Here is a 17,483-nt window from a genome sequence, read left to right as displayed (position 1 = left end):
ACAACAAACACTTTGTTTAATTAAATTCGCACCATTTAACCGTCTTTTTAATTATTTTCCCCCCAAAAAGTACTTTCTATTTCCGTTTTAGGCAATTATATTATCTAAGCAGGTGAGAAAGAAGAAAAAATGAGGAAAAACAGCTTTTGTAACTGGTTGCGTTTCCACAATAAATCTTAACCGCGTGAACAAAATTAACGGGATAAACAGCGCACGCTTTATTGAGTTTTTCTCCCTTCGTGTTTGCTTTTAACCAAAAATATCTCGTGAACTTGAGAAGCCTGCTGTTCCTTTTTTTTTCACGAAAACCGTCCTTTCTTTTATAACAAAAGCTACCAAAGCACCAATTGTGCGTATCGATATTGGTTTTCCATCGTTTTTGTTCAAGTATTTAAGAAATTATATTTTCCATTCCTAAATATTCCAGTTTGTGCTAGGAAAATTCGCCGACAGAGTGTTTAGCCGACAAGGAAAAATGATAAATTTTTAGCCGAAGCTTAATTCTGATTGATCGGCAAACGTGATTGGTCAAAATATCAATTGTTCGTCCAGCAAATAAAATAATAAAATTAGTATGCGGTCGGGTTGTCGGATTAAATTTGCATTTTTTGGTTGTCAGCTAAACCCCCTGTCGGCCAAATCGGCGGTCCAGTTGCTCCCTTTTTTCACAGCATATGCTACATCACAGCACCAAATAAATAAAAAAATGTGTATTTTCTTGTATTGACCTAGAAACCAGCATACGCTATTTTATTTTTAAAGAACAGTTTGGTTTATTTTAGGTGACCTTACTAGCAAAAAATTCAAGTCATTGTTTCCAAAAAATTTTTCGGAATCGGAAGCGCTGCAAATCCATTCATTTTGAAGACATTCACTTATAAAATTTGTTGTTCGCATATTTGAAAAACAAGTTAAGCGGCTTGTGAAGGAAGATTTGTTGCTTCTTAAATTCATTACTGTTGATTGCCTTCGAATTTAATTTATTCTTTACTAAAAGGTGAGTAAAAAATAAAATATGCACAACTTAATTCTATTATGCTTTTTTGGGTGGTGTAATAGCTCGGTGACACCGCATTTTTTTCTCAAATAGCCTTGAAATCACTTAAATTTGAAATTTGTGGACAATAATAGTTGTTTTCAAGGCCATTTTAAACAAAGTTGACGTATTGTGTTAATGAACGTGTGCGTATGCTGATTTTTACATATGTTTCAGTTTCATAAAGTTTCAGTTTATGTGTTGTTATATAGCACATTACTATGTAAAAAAAGCACAAGCGAGTGGGTTATAGAGATGCCCAAGTTCAAGAGTTTGGAGTTTGAGACCAATTTGTGTAATGGCTAGTCAACAAGGTGTGTAAGTAAGAGAGTAAGAGATGCTGGTTTGAATCCAGAACTGGTCCATTTTCGTAGTAGTTGCACCAAACTGAACCCCTCGCGCAAAATGAAGACTGATGACCAGAGACTTGTCCAAAGTACCGCTCAAAAACCGTCATTGAAAATCAAATATAATGAAAATCATAGAAACTTTCGCACGAGAAAATATTATATATTATATTAATACTAGTCGTTCGTATCTTTCGTATCCTGGTCGAATATATATTTTAACAAATAGAGTTTTTTATAATATAACAAACTTTACATAGATCCCCAGGTTGAGGTCCAGACCCAAATTGAGTTATGATCAGACCCAGTCGAGCGCACACCCGTGTGTTCTCAGACCGAAATTACAGGGTCTTTTCGGAAGTTCGAGCGCACAACGGTCTGGACCATGGTCTGGAGATGGTCTGATCAGAGGTCATTCTGGTCTGAAAAGTCTGATCATTACCGGATTCGAGCGCACTTGGGTCTGATCAGATGCGACTTCGAGCGCAATTGGGTCTGATCATAACCTCTTCGAGCGCACTTTTGTCTGATCAGAGGCGACTTCGAGCGCAATTGGGTCTGATCATAACCTCTTCGAGCGCACTTTTGTCTGATCAGAGGCGACTTCGAGCGCAATTGGGTCTGATCCTAACCTCTTCGAGCGCACTTTTGTCTGATCAGAGGCGACTTCCAGCGCAATTGGGTCTGATTATAACATCATCGAGCGCACTTGGGTCTGATCAGAAATGCTTTTGAACGCAATTGGGTCTGATTAGGGACCATTTCGAGCGCATTTTCATTTTTTTTGTTTTTTTAATGAGAGATGTTGGCGCAGCCATAAAGCAGCGTTCTGATCAGAGATTCATCTAAAGTCCGATAGCTCTAATCAGAAAACAGGAGTCCAGCCGATAACAAAGGCCGGTCCCCTTCAGAAAAAACTTTAATCAACTGGAGACCACAATGTTTCTTATGGAAAGCTGTCTAAACTCATCAATTGAGTCTGAAATATACACTAAAAGGTACACTAAATAAAATTTGTTCTCAACAGTTGGGTTTCGTTTTCTTTAGCAATACTCTTATAAATGATTTTTCCTTAGATGAATTAAATACTGCAAACATCAGTTTTTTTGAAATGAATATATTATAGCAAAATTAGAAGATTTTTTCATAAGTAAAACCTTTCTCTGATCAGACTATTTCGAGCGCACTTGGGTCTGATAGGGGCAATTTCTAGCGCAATTGGGTCTGATCATAGGCGGATTCGAGCGCAATTGGGTCTGATCATAACCTCTTCGAGCGCACTTGGGTCTGATCAGAGGCGACTTCGAGCGCAATTGGGTCTGATCATAATCTTTTCGAGCGCACTTGGGTCTGATCAGAGGCGACTTCGAGCGCAGTTGGGTCTGATCAGAGGCGAATTCGAGCGCACTTGGGTCTGATCATAACCTCTTCGAGCGCACTTTTGTCTGATCAGAGGCGACTTCGAGCGCAATTGGATCTGATCATAATCTTTTCGAGCGCACTTGGGTCTGATCAGAGGCGACTTCGAGCGCAATTGGGTCTGATCAGAGGCGAATTCGAGCACACTTGGGTCTGATCAGAGGTCTAATATTTTTATTCAAATTCATCGCAAATCTTTTATTTTATAGCTAATTTTGCAGTAAAATCTCAACCAACGCGTGTGTAAGTTTTGTGTGTGCGTTTATGGGGTAACCGGTTTGTCTGTGTCCGTTTGTCTGTGTCTGTCTGTTTCTGTGTGTATGTGTGTGTGAGTGTCTGTGTGTGAGAGAGTGTGTTGTGGGTGGGGGTCAAGCGATGGGGTTAGGGTTGAGTAGAAGGCTGATGAGAGGAGAGTGGACAATTTAAGTGTTGTGGTTAAAGGACGGGAGTGCTGACGATTGCGATTTTGAGTGTTTTTAATCAGTGTGGTCAGCTGGGGAGATGGTCTCGACTGAGTCTGATCAGAGGCTACTTGGGTCTGAAATTGGGTCTGATCATAGTCTGATTAAGGTCTGGGCAATGGTCTGAATTTGAGTTTGGACAGTGGTCTGGAGATGGTCTGATCAGAACTCTTTCGGTCTGGAAAGTCTGATCAGAACTCATTCAGTCTAGAAAGTCTGATCAGAGATAATTTTGGTCTGGAAAGTCTGATCAGAGATAATTTTGGTCTGGAAAGTCTGATCAGAGATAATTTTGGTCTGGAAAGTCTGATCAGAAGAAAATTTGGGTCTGGACCTCAACCTGGGTCTTTTATACATGAATTTGTACAGTCAAACAAGATAACGTACAAAATCAGATGGCTTTTTATGATTACACTGCCAATCTCAGCAATGCAAATTTGAGTTACAGACAAGATTGTTTGGATAATTACGATCCAAAGACATCAATAAAGAAAACTTGTTTAATAATTAGGAAAAAACGTTTTGGCGAACTATTAATTTCTATCATCAAAAACGCTGGCACAATTTATATGTTCTAAAAACAGTATCAGAAATGAGCAAAGAACAGCCTAAGAGCCACTAAATATCACAAACAGTAAACGATGAGAAAACAATTTTCAAATCTATCAAATGCGGCGATTTGTCCTGATTTGTCACTGGGTAGACAATATCCCTAACTCCTTGCTCATAAATAATCAAAAGAGGTCAGTCAGCAAGGATGATTAAATTTGCTGAGTTTAAATTTCGCCATTTTACGAGACTCAAGTAGATCACCTGATGAACCTAAAAAATTGTTTGCTCGCCAAAATTTTGAGTTTTTCCTCAGTTGAAGAGAGTTTTATGTAAAATCAATTTATTTCCGTTGGGTTTTCACATAACCAGTTGATTTTATTTGAGATTCAAGTTGATGAATTGCACGTATATTCAAAATCATTTTTTAAAAAGTCTGGAAATTAATTTAAACATTTTTTATTGTTAAATATTTTTTTCAGAGATAAGTTCCGTTTTATGAAATGAATGCCTTATTACAGACAAGTTTTACAGAGGCAAGATTTGAAGTATCAGATTAGTTTTTTGATAATCAGTCACAAAACCTCAAACTTTGTGGATCATAAGAATCAGAAACTGTTATTTCCTCGTTTTCTGAGAAAATTTCTAATTACGGTGCTCTTCATATGTTTTCAATTGTAGAACTTAATATATGTTTCGCGAGCTTGTTGCGCTGAGTTTATGGTTGAACATTTTTTTTTTCATAAATGTGAAATAGATTTTTCAATTGTCGCATAATTTATCGTAAAAGTCAATTTCCAAAGGACTCGTTGAATTATCTATATTTTTCAGTCCCGGTTGTTCGTCTTGTCAATTAATCAGAAGTTAGTATCAGCAGATTTCTAAACATTAGAGGTATTTTTCATTATAGTAAATAAGACAAGGTATGCCGTCTGACTGTATGTTTCAAGAGCATCCTTATTATACCACACTTATTTTTTCAAGGTTGCCTAGAAATTTTACGACTTGGTTTGGAAAAAAAAAATAGTCAACCTGGTTTGTATATTCTTTCCTTAGTTGTGAAATGTTGGAGGAGAGTAGCATAAGACTTACTCATGGTCTATCAGCTGACTTTTATAGCTAATTCATTAAACAATATGAAGAATAATCTTAAATATCGTGCTGTAGCTGATGCTTTTTTTAAATGGAGCCAATTGAATGCTTCTGGACTCATAAAGAACAATTATTTTTCTGGTTTATACATAAGCAGAACTATTTTCAAATACTTTAATTCCAGAAGTTATTAAATTGATTTTTAGCACAAAATGCACCTACTTCTTAGCAACACGTGAAAGTATACGGGTTAAGACGAAACATTTTATAAAATTCAATTCACCGTCTTCGATTTTATTGAGAATTAGAGATATTTTACAGAACTCTGGCTTTGAGTTTGATGTTCGTAGATACATAAACATGAAAGCATGATGTTTTTTGGTACCACATAAAAGCAAAATCTAATTTCTCTTAGTCTATGTTTATTTTCCAATTGGCTGTACACCTGTGACCTCACCAGGTGTGAACAAATAATCTCTTGTTGTTTTGAAGGTAACGACTCCAAAACAATCCTCTAATCTTTCTAATCTTAGTGGTTCTAAGGTGCGCATACAGGTCCCAATTCAATGTGTTTTTTGATGCTCGGTGCCAGACACAGTATTTTTCAAGCCGCACGTGAACAAGTTTTCAACTTGAAAAGCCACCCTATATTATTTGTAGTGCTTTAAAAGCTACCAAATTTTAACTCCAATTTTTTGTTTTCTTCACTTGAAATTATTCGATTTTCTGTAAGTATTTTCCATATTTTCGTCCCATTCAATAATTGAATCTTTGATGACATATGGCTTAAGAGCGCTTACGAAAATTGTGCGAACTAATTCAAAGATCAAGTCCATATTGCGAGCCATCCAAAAAAAGCTAAAATCTTTTTTCTTTTCTATAAAAAAATTGTTTTGAACATGGCTACATATAGCTAACAGTTGAATTCGAAAAGTTATCGAAAAGAAAAGAGATGTACTTAATTTTTCCTTGAGAGATTCCATTCAATTTAGAAACAGATGCGCTGTTCTTTTTTGAGAAAATTTAAATGGAAAAATGATGGATCAAATAGTTCAACTCAAAATCTGATTCATTAGAAGTTTCTCTTATCATTTTTTTTCTATCTTGTTACCTTGAATCTTAATTCATTGCTGTTCAACAAAAACAAGATCATTTAAGATTTTATAAGAAAACAAAATTTATTAAACTTTTAGTTGTTCGGATAAAAAATTGTGTCAACTAAAATATCTTTGCTAATAAAGATAGATAATTTTTGATAAATTATTACAATTTTGATTCACTTCTTATCCAGCAGGTCAACAGTTTATGAATTAAAGGACTCAATTAAAAATTGAATTTAAATTTACTGCTTCTTAACTGACTTGAAAATCATTACTTGGTTAACAGTGATACTTTAAACTAGTTGATTGATTAGATTTTGATTGCATATTACGCATTCGGCTCTGAAAAGTAAAAATTTTCTTTCAAACTTATTAACGCTAGTAGATGTACATTGAAACAAGGTATTTTTTTCTTCTTATTTTCACCCCTAATCAAATCAGTTAACCAAACCCCCACCCCCACGTAATTTAATAGCATCTCTTCTCACAACTGTATCATTTAACCCCGCAAACCTGTCACGCCAAAAACTCTTTCCGTACAAATACTCAATACCAATCGTTATTTGAACCAAGAACCATTACGTGGAAGAACGTTCACTTTTATCGACTAAATTTACTGGCAAAAGTCAGTGCGTGGAAAATAGTAAAAGTATGGCAAACTATCTAACATATCTCAAACTTGCAGATATATTTCACTCTTGTCCGCAATGACCATTACGATGCCCATGTCCGAAAACGCAAACTTCAATGAATTTTGAGTTTTGTAGAATCAAAACTATTTTGAGGATGTAATTAGCTTAAAATTATATTGCCCAAATTGTATTAGTAATTACTTGACACCAAATTCAAAAAATTAATTTTTTATTGTGAACAATGCTATGGGTATTTCGAAAACAACTAATTGTTTTCTTAATCCTAGCAAGATGGCTCGGTAACTCCGTGTACAGCACAGCGTGTTCCAACATACCTCTCCACTCTCATGGTTGCAAAACGACCGATAGTTTTTGTCAGGAAACCGTTGGGAGTATCCGAAAGCAACTTATTTGCACAGGAGAAAACAGACAATAACAAAAACTTTTTAACAAAATCTAGAAACCAAAAAGAGTACATTTTAAAAGCAAAAAACATAGACAAACCTTGAGAACAAACACACACGCCCTTTTCTTTTTCAAAAACTATCTTTTTGCCAAGTTACCTTTACTCATGGTTCACCACCGTTCTTATAAATTTTTTTGTTTTTTTCTGAATTAATCAGTGTGGATTTTTTGAGGGAAATCAATCGACAATTACAATTTTGGCACTAAACTTCAAAATGAAATTTGTTGATTTTTTTTGAAAGGTTTTGTCATTTTTGATATTTCATGAGCATAATGAATTTTTTTTCTAAAAAAGCTTGCAAATGTGTTACTACAGGAACTTAAACAAAAAATTTTGGATCTAAACATAATTGAAAGAGCAAATATAACAAAAAGAGTATTGTTTCGGACTTTTTTCTTGATTTCTTAGAGTTTTTGCACTCTAAGTCTATATGTGTCTAACAATTGTAGAAACTAATTCTGACAGACTAATTGTCTATTTCTCTCCTGAACACACTTTACAAATACACCCACGCACATTTTTGCACCCGCAGAAGCGCGTACAAAAACAACCTTAGACACAAAAATACACACGCCGTCATTAAAGAACCGTTTTTTAGTTTTTTTTTTTCGTTTTTGTAATTAATCTTTAAGTTTCATCAGTGTTCAGTTAAGTTTTGTTTGCTTTATCTGGAAAATTAGGAGTCAAGTCTTTCTGGCAATTGTTTTTGTAGTTGTAACATTGACAGTGAAAAATGAAATTAAAATTTTAAAAAATTTTCCAAAAATTAGATATTAATTTTGACAAGTTTTTTTTTGAGAAAATTGTTATAGGTCATGGGCGTTATGGACATTTTTATCAATTTCAAAACCTAATAAACATTTTCCTAGCAAAATATTGTAGGCACAAGTTTAGTTCCAAACATTTTTAAAATCGCAATGTCTAGCAAAAATTAATTGTTGCTTTTTTTTAGAGTTTTTACAGCTAAAGTTTTTACAGTTAAAGTCTTTTCACAGTTTTTGCCTTATGCCTGTTCTTGTGTCTAACAAAAAAGGAACGTTGAAAATTTTTCTTTAAAGCTAGTATTAGGTATCATTGATGAAAATGTGTCATCAGTATATTTTATGTTTTAGCTTTTTTTGAGAGTTTTTCTTTAAGAAGAAGTAAAAAATTATAAAAATTTTTATGTAACAGAAAGAGAAAGGAACCTTTTCGTCTTTCAACGATACTATTTGCTTTTTATAAGAGCTTTCAAAATCAAAAATAAATTCATTTTTAGATTTCAGAAACGCCCACATTATACAAAATGTCAATGGATCAGCAATTCCGAAAAACAGAGAAATAAAAAAAATAATTGTCTACTTTTTTGAAAAAAAAATTAGCGTGCCAAAAAAAACTTAAGATTTTTAACCTGCCAATCAATAAACCCTCCCAATAAGAAACTGTTCTATAGTGCATTCTCAGACAATATATGGACTAGAAATAAAAAAGATAAGAAAATTTCTAAAGTTACTGTTCAATATTATAACTTGTTGCTTTTGGTGTTCATTACATGAAACTGGTTTGCCTACGTCTCCGCTGTTTTTAGAAAATTCAAATTGTTAGTTTTGATGAATTAAGAGGATTTTGGAGAACAAACATTATTGTTCTGGAGATCTGCCGATTTGGAAAAAATCTGTTAGTTAGATTGAAAAATTTGCTTAAGCACGAGTTTCAATCAGGAGGGAACAGAGAGATTTAATTTATTTTAAAAAAGCTAAGTAAAAAAATGAGTCCATAATAATTTTGGTCAAATTTTTCAAAACGTTAATTGTTAGACTTGAAGCAGTGAATAATTTACAGTGACAATCAAAACTATACTTAGTCTATTGAATATTACTTCAAAGTTCTTCTTTTTTCATCTCAAGTTTCAACGCGATCTGTCACCCCTTACGATTGATTTTTTTTTACATTTTTAAGGGTTCCCTCGAAAACTTAAGTGGTCTCGTTTTTTGAATTTTTTTGTGGTTAAAAAACACTGAAACCAAAAAAAATAATGTTTTTTTGCACAATAATGCGTAAACAAAAATTGAATATTCGACAAAGGAAAAAAAGCCAGCCTCCAATGTATTATCCTCAAAATTATTAGAAAAAGTTGCAACAATTAATATCGATGAGGACACTCTTTAAATTAACCACCAATAATGTTTGCTCCCATTGTGGTAATAAAAAGAATATGTCCGTGGGAAAGGGGTACATTAAAGCAAATTTCAACTATCTTGGCCCAATCAAACTGTTTCGAAACATGCATACAACTGTAATATTAAAACATTGGTCGTGAGTGAGGCCAACAAAATTAAGTATGTTGTCTTTCCTATGTTATCTAAATTTTACAAAAACTCATAACTCGTCACTTAGACTACAGTGAAAGAAACTTTAATGACAATTAATTGCAGAAAAATACCTCTCATTACTTATAATTGATTTTGAAAACAATTTTTGTGAAGATTCTTTTGCTAAAAATTGTGGACCTTTTTACACATTTTTTTCAAAATGCCTGAGGAAGTTTACAATAATAATAATAATTGTTCTCAGAGTTCAAAAGATATATCCAAAGTTCGTATATTAACATCGAAACAGAAAAAAGTCAGCCTGTGATGCCACTAAAAGGCCATGAAGGCATATTTTCGATTGTCTCAATCGGAGTAGAAATGACTGCGGTGGATGCGGATGAAGAACAACAATGATGACAGCTGCCGAATAATACAGAGTTTGGAAGTATCGACTAAGTTTGGAAAATACGGTAAAAAGCATTTTACCATCTGCCTGATTTTAAGCCTTACACACAAATCGTCAGATTTACTTTTGAGTCGGCAAGGTATCCGAGATCTCACTCAAGTTTTCAACAAATTCAGAATCTCATCTTAGCAAATTAAGTACTTTGGGCCTGAAATTGAGTTTGTGTTCTTTTTTTTCTAGTTGTTTTCGTAATATCACAGAAGTGTAGCTCTGATCCTTTGTTAAAGAGCAAGTTTTTCCTGACTGATCAAAATTATGTATTAAAAAATCCTGTTGAAGGTCAAATTCCATTGATAGTCAAAATACTTAAAAATTTTTATTATTCCGTATTATAGGGAACACAAAAATGTTATCATTTGGTACAAACACAGCTAGTTTTTTGAAGCTAAAATTTTAGTGAGTCAGGTTATCAAGATTCCTATTTTGATGCAACATTCTGTTTTGCCATGTTCTCAATAACTAGTTTTTCTAGCAATTTGCTACCCCTTTTTGTGTTAATGCAAACTATCTTTGTTTTTACCAATGTTCAAGGTGAGGCGATTCTTTTTGAACCAAATTGAAAATTTATCAAGATTTTTTTTGGCACGGACAGTTTTTGTTTTTGTGATCTTCTTGGTGTATAAAACAGTGCAATTCGCTTACAAATTAGTTCAAGTTCCCGTTGTACCCAAACCAGTGTAGTTTATACGGTTAACAAATAACAAAGGTACAGAGTCCGAACCTTGAGAAACAACAATTCTAATATTCTTTTCCTGCGTCTTCTTTCCCAATCTGTAGAGTTTGTAGCACTCTATTATTGAGAAAAATTTGTTGTAGGTTTAAAATCAGCCAATTTCCACCCTAATTTGAATATTATTTTGAAAAAAAAATGATATTCGTCTTTTTTTTTCGCTTTTTTAAGGTCAAAGAACGTGCATGATGTTTCCATGTTTTTATTGCCTGTTCGATCTCAACCCTTCAACAAGTGTTACGAATCAATTCTACTTCGTTGGTCTCTGAACCCGAAATGATTTTTGATCAACCTATTTTCTTCGTTCAGGAAGAAGCCCATTCGGCTGTATCATAAGTTCTTTGAATTTTTCCCAATATCTTGTGGGATAGATTTTGATCGGTAACTAGCTGGCTCAGTTTTGTGTCCGTCCTTGAAAACTGGAATTATTTTTTCTATTTTTAAGCCTTTGTACCATACCATCATGCATTAGTTTAGAAATTTGTTCCAATAGAGGAAATACTTTAGAGGCAATGTTTTTTGGTCGATAGTTTTTAAAATTAAAGAGAGTATTTCTTTTTTAATTGGCTGAGAATTTTGTTCATATCAGATGTTGTTGCTTTACAGAAAATTCTGCTACGTCGAAATTTGTTGTTGAGGTAGATTAAGCGACATAGTCAAAATTGAATGCCAATTTTTCAACTATTTCAGAGAAAAACTAAAAAACATCCCTTATCATTCAGGTTTGCTTGTGAAAGACACGTTTTTTTTCTTTTAACCCACATGACAGCTTTCTAGCTACCTCTAACAAGGTTGTCTTACTGCCGCTGCTGGCAGTTTTTGTTTTTCATTTCGATGACACGGTCTCATTTTTATCCTTATTTACTCTCTTTTAGCGCTTACCATACCTCTATTTGGTTCTATCAAATTTTTCCATGAAAATTGTTTTAGGTAACTTTTGAAAGAAGCATTTTTCAAATTGAGTTTTGAAATCAACTGTTACATTTATTAGCTGAAAACTTTTTTTCAGGCACAATCTGATAATTTTTCCTAATTAGAAATTCCTGTAACTCTTTAAAAAGTAATTTTTTTACTGTTTATGCCAACTGCTAATACTTTTCCAATTTAATAATCGACATTTGTTGTTAGTATTTCAATGCTTTTCGGGTTCCGCGATTCTGACCAAATGCATGAACTTTAACATTCTTTCTTATATCCACGGCATCTGTTTCCGATATCTACAACTCAACGCAGTAGTGATCACTAACCGCATTTGTTTGACGTTTTGTAGGGAACAGAATTTTGTAAAATGCGTTTTGTCTGCCGAGTGGCTGTTTAAGGTCAGCCATTGGAAGTCCATTTGTTTGCATTTTGAAGTTAGATGCTTCAATTTGTTTCCTTTATTGAGGACGTTTTCATTAAAATAGCCATATTAAAGTTACCGCTTTATTTCTGGATTCACACCAATTACATCACAAAAATTTCCCAATATATGAAAAGTTTTCTTTATAGAGTCGCTTGGGTATAAAAATGCAGCTTATTATGGCCACAAAATTTCTATGGTTGATAAATTTGGAGATAACCTGGACATTATTTTGTCTCCCATTTTCCAGATCTCTTGCTTTAGCGTAATACTTTACATAAATACTAACAAAACCGTCTCTTTCATTCTCTTCAGAGCTTATGTTGGTTACTATAGCTCATGGAAGCGAATGATTTGTGTTTGGTGCTCACAAAGTTTTTGAATTGATTATAGTTTTTGGACAGAGATCTAATAATTTGAAGTAGAAAACAAGTACTAAACCGATATTTTTCCACAGAAAAAAAATTAAATTGTGTTTACATCAAAACATAGCTAGGTTTCTCTTATTGAAATTTAATCTTTTTTGTCGTCGCACATTGATAAAACACAAAAGTACAAACCATTTTTTTTCATTAAAATAATAAATTATTGAAAAAAAGATCGAATCGAAATAAAAATACATCGACAGTTTAGACATAACTATCAATTTGCATCTGAACCTGCAAAATTCACCGAGCCAAAAACTGTGTTTTTCTGTCAGTTCAAGTATTTTTGTCGCTGTTCTCTGCCTACCAATATATAATTGTTGCCGACAACAAAAACCCAAATAACCCAAATTTACAAATGTGTTTCTTCTGGCGCGTATCAAACAGTTTTAATGTTTTGCGAATAAAATTGTGTTAGATGATATGGTTTGTTGAAGTACTCAGAATTTGGTATCAATTGTAGACCCTGCCAGTTTTTTTTTTAAAGAGAAAACTTTGATTCCACCTGCTTCTCAAAAATCTATGATTGGAGATTTTGTTAGATAGGATTTTCTAATGAAAATCTTATCTAACAAAACTTGTGTGTCACTTTGTTCGGCCTTTTTGTTCTGACCGCTGAACGCAACTATAATCACATTTGTTTGGAAAAATTATTCATATTCGGGTTGTTTAATTGCCGTGTAGAAACTACTTACCCGTAAATTAAGCACATTCCACATTGGGCGCCAAAAGACGAGGATGTGCCATTAACATTCTTTGTAACTAGTTTTTTGGTACCGTAGACGCTCGTAATATAGAGACCTGAAAATTTTGGTCTCTCAGTTTCCACTGAAACATTTTTCCTGTATGAAGTTTTATGAGTAGAGTTTTCCATAAATACCGGGAACTTTTTTCAGATTTTTGCTCCCTATTTATTAAAACATTTTTTTGCATAAAGGTTCATGCAAAGATTTTCTGAAATGTTCTTTGTTCAGACCTTTTCTTTTGTGAAAGTTCTATGACCACAGCTTTTCATCGAAGCCACAATAAGCTGTAACTTTATGTTTTATGTAGTCAAACCCCTCTGCTTTTGTCACTACAGAAAATTTTCAGAGAATTTCTTAAATTTTAGAGAGGAAAGAATTGAAAAGACAGAAAATGGGCAACAAAGGTACAATTCGGAAGGTGTTGAGCATCGTGGCAATAATTGGACAGTTGGGGTTCTTTCTGTTCTCATTCTTCTTCTACTGGCCAGCCATGTGGTATTTTGACGGGGGAATATTCGAGACAGTGGGGGGCATTTACCAGTACTGCACAAAGGTCAAAGTGGTGGATGAGTGGACGTGTCATGACGTGGATGAAGATGTGGCGTAAGTACAATAGTTGAGGCCTCAAACAGTGAACAAAAAAGAAAATGGGCGGTTCCCGGGTCAAGGTTTTGTCACAAAAGTAATGTAAGATTAGCGGTGAACAGCGGTGATAATTTTTTTTACCGCAAAGCGCCCGCATCTTTTAGTTGAATACAATGAAAGCGGTGAAAGCGTTGAATACAATGAAAGCGGTGAATTTTTGTAAAATTTGCAGTTTTTAGCGGTGAAAAAAATTTTTCACCGCATTCACCGGATTTCTTACAAAAAAGAAACGGGCGTACAGGGAGTTCGAACCATTCACCTGCTGAATGTCATCCACTTTTAATTCCGTTGCTCCATCTGTCACTTACTTCAATGATGTTTCCTGTGAATTTAAAATAAAAGTTGAAATTAGCGGTGAATAATTGTCAGGTGAAATTTTTTTCACCGCATTCTTGTGATAGCGTTGAAGAATTTTTTTCACCGCATCCTGCTGAGAGCGTTGAAAGATTTTTTTCACCGCATTCTTGTGGTCGCAGTGAATTTTTTTTTCACCGCTTAAGCGGTAAAAAAATTCACCGCTTAAACATTTTTTTTTGTCACCGCATTCATCGCATTGAGTGCAAATCTTTCATTTTTATTAAAATTCACCGCAAATCTTACATCTTTTAGCAATTTTTAGCGGTGAAACCTCGACCCGGGTTGCAATTGCGTATGTGTCTGTATTTTTGTGTGTATGTGTGTGGTTGTGTATGTGAGTGTGTTTGTGTGTGTGTGTGTATGGTTGTGCTTGTGTGTGTGTGTTTGTGTGTCTGTGTGTGTGTGTGTGCGTGTTTGTGCGCGTGTGTGTGTGTGCGTGTGTGCGTGCGCGCGTGGCGTGTGTGTGTTTGCGTGTGCGCGTGGTGTTTGTGTGTGCGTGCGTGCGTGGGAAGGGGGTTTGGGGTTCTATATGTGCGTGTATGTTCATGATCAAGCATTCTCATCAAATCCCAATGCAATATCAATCGACCAGAATGATCGCACGCATGTTGATAGGAAGAACCAGAGGAGAGCCCTGTTGGAGACCGAATGATTAATTTGTTAGAACTTACAAGCTTCTTGCAAAAGGTGATTAACTTGTAAGAATTTGCAAGTTTCTTGCAAAAGATGGCTAATTTGTAAGAACTTGCAAGTCCAAGGGTTAACTTGTAAGAATTTGAAAGTTGCATTGTAAACTTGTAAGAGGTTGCAAGTCGAACGCCTAACTTGTAAGTTTCTTTCAAGTTTGTTCCGGTTGAGTTCGACTCTTATAGTTTAGTTCAATTTAACACTCAGTCATTTATCGTAGAAAGCGCGTGAGAGTCAGTTGCTCAATTTGGAAAATATATTTCAATGCAATCTAAGTCGATAAAACATTTACCTCTCAATTTTATCAACTCAAGAGCTCCTTTTGCAATTCAATTGATGAACAGAAAGTGTTAATTGCTTTTTTGAAAGTGTTCCTACAGTTTTATACCATTTATTACCAATTTTTATTTTCTAATTTTAATTCGCACTTTTACAGATTTTATATTTTGCGACAATATAGGCAGAAAAGTTATCTGGTAACAAATTTTATACGAAGAACTTATGTAAGAAATTATGTAAGTCAAATGTTTAGTTGTAAGAACTTTGCGAGTCGAATGATTAACTTGTAAGAACTTGTAAGTTGAATGATTAACTTGCAAGAACTTGCAAGTTTCTGAAGAAAATATACAAGGCAATGCATCGCCTTGTAAGTTTCTGCCAGAAACTTGCAAGTTCTTACAAGTTAACCATTCGGCCTCGAACCGGGAGGGGAGGGGGGGCGAATATTTGTAATGATTGCAGTGGTCGGATTTATTTTTAAATTTATCGGAATTTTGAAAGTAAACATGTGTCTGAATTTCGGTTAGATTTTTGGAGTAGGGCTCTTTTTGTTTAGTGATTCATGGGATCACTCGTGGGGTGCATATATAGCCATGAGGGCTTTTGTATCTCTGGCTCACCTGGTCGGGTTAATCACCATCATCCTTTTCTACGTGCATCTCTGCGTCAAGGTTTGTTCCTAAAATTCTTAAATTTAAGCAGTGCACTTTGCCATTTCTAGGCAACCATTTTAGGAAACTTCCACAATTAACTCTAGGCAACAACGATGTTTCTGTTTTCTTTTCCAGATATTTTGACTGATCTCAAACATCAGTTTTTTTGTTTTGATATTTAAGAGTTTTTTCGAGGACTTCCTCAACACTGCCTTTGAGATCAGGTAAAGTCTGCAAAATAATTAAAAGAAACGTTAATAGAATCTGAAAATAAATAATTCGCTTAAATAAAGCAAATTAAAAAAATAAAAAATACACTTGTCAACATTTAAAGTGAGACGAGCCAAAAATCATCAAAGTAACAAATTTCGATCACTCGAAAAAAATAACCAAAACGAAATGTTTATCAATTGAAGGCATTTTCCGCTTTTCAAACTCTATTTTTTCTTTTCATTGTTCTGTTTCAGCGTTTCATCTGTTACGCCTCTATTCTTCTTTCACCCCAATTTCAATCATTTATATGATTGATACTGTTAACAATTTGATTCATTAAACTGTTTATTTGCTGTGTTTATGACCATAGTTAGGATAGCCTCGTTAATAGACAACTAAATTGTATTTCTAAAAAATAACAATCGTACTATCTTGATTCGACCATGCCTCAGCGACTTAAGAGACTTGATATAAACCTATCGCAACCGAACATGGGATTAACTTATCAACTTAACTGCCACAAATAAAGCTTCTAATGCCGACTGTTAATTGACAGGGTGAAATGATACACTGTTAAGATATGTGGGTTAAACAAATCGGGGTGAACAGAAATAGAACCGTAGAAAAAAAAAGGATTAAAATCCCATATAACAAACAACATTGGCTTTGGCGATATAACAAACAAAATGTTGTAGCAGTTTGTCGATTTAATTTTTTTCATACGTTTTTTGATAGGTTTTCCTTTTTTGAAAAAAAATATTGTAGAAATTGGAATTGTTGACTTGCTTTGTTTATTTGCAGAACAAGATTGTGGGTTTTGTGAACGCAATGTGCGCAGCTGTGCAATGGTTATTCATTTTGATCGCAGTTGCCATAGCAACCGGAACATTTGACGAAATCGGAGCAGTAGACGCAGACCCCGCCTACGCTTTAATCCTTGCATGGTTGTCCTGGATCGGATGTTTCGGAATCATCGCCCTCTCTGTCGCTATTCTTTTCGTAATTATCAAAGATGACTGAAAACTGAGCGAATGATTCATGTTATTTTTATATGATTTTTGAGATCTTTTCCGTTTGTACCCCCCCCCCCCGCGCCCACAATCATGGTAATCATATAATAAGGGGGGATAAATGTTTGTGGGCGGAGGACTATAATGAGAAAGACCCATTTCGACTTTGCCCAAAATAGATGGAAGGGCTTCCTGCAAAAATATTGGGGGGGGGGGGGGTGAACTATCTCTAAAATAAGGGTTTGGGAGGTGAGGCGTTCTTTGGGTCTTTGGGGAGGGGGCGAGTAAAATCAGATCTAAACTCTTTTTTAATGTCTGTCTTAGTTTCTTGATGTTCTCTTCTTTCTGTTACCAACCAAATTTGATGATTTTTATTGTTGTTCTGATTGTCTGACTTTTTCGTAGATTTTAGATGATAAAATTGCTGTAAATTTGATCTTTTCCTTTTGCCGTTTGTACCCCCCCCCTCCCAGTTACGCACCCCCAGTTACAGAGCACGTGCCATAACACAGTAAATCACTTTGTAGAAATATAACA

General features: G+C 34.5%; 1 protein-coding gene across 3 annotated transcripts; it reads left to right on the top strand.

Moving 5' to 3' along the window:
* Positions 1-271: 271 nt before the first annotated feature.
* On the top strand, positions 272-17,043 carry LOC142337305 (uncharacterized). 3 transcript variants are annotated; one of them, XM_075386499.1, is made up of 5 exons: positions 272-387; positions 783-997; positions 13,468-13,705; positions 15,627-15,741; positions 16,738-17,043. In XM_075386499.1, exons 3-5 carry the CDS (start codon positions 13,494-13,496, stop codon positions 16,954-16,956), a joined length of 546 nt encoding a protein of 181 aa, XP_075242614.1. In that variant the 5' UTR covers positions 272-387; positions 783-997; positions 13,468-13,493; the 3' UTR covers positions 16,957-17,043. The 3 variants fall into 3 exon arrangements, with proteins under 3 accessions (XP_075242614.1, XP_075242613.1, XP_075242616.1); XM_075386498.1 differs by lacking the exon at positions 272-387 and having other exon boundaries at positions 691-997; XM_075386501.1 differs by lacking the exons at positions 272-387; positions 783-997 and adding an exon at positions 6,261-6,406.
* Positions 17,044-17,483: the final 440 nt, after the last annotated feature.

Source organism: Convolutriloba macropyga, chromosome 3, assembly GCF_964194025.1.
Source record: "Convolutriloba macropyga chromosome 3, txConMacr16.3, whole genome shotgun sequence".
Classification (NCBI taxonomy): domain Eukaryota; kingdom Metazoa; phylum Xenacoelomorpha; order Acoela; family Convolutidae; genus Convolutriloba; species Convolutriloba macropyga.
Note: the sequence above shows the minus strand (reverse complement) of the source record. Positions and strands in the feature narration are given on the sequence as shown.

Excerpts from the sequence above, each read along its gene's own strand:
- LOC142337305 (XM_075386499.1), top strand. The coding sequence starts at position 13,494 with ATGGGCAACAAAGGTACAATTCGGAAGGTGTTGAGCATCGTGGCAATA. Across the intron at positions 13,706-15,626 it reads GACGTGGATGAAGATGTGGC|TGATTCATGGGATCACTCGT; the intron begins GTAAGTACAATA and ends CTTTTTGTTTAG. Across the intron at positions 15,742-16,737 it reads ACGTGCATCTCTGCGTCAAG|AACAAGATTGTGGGTTTTGT; the intron begins GTTTGTTCCTAA and ends GTTTATTTGCAG.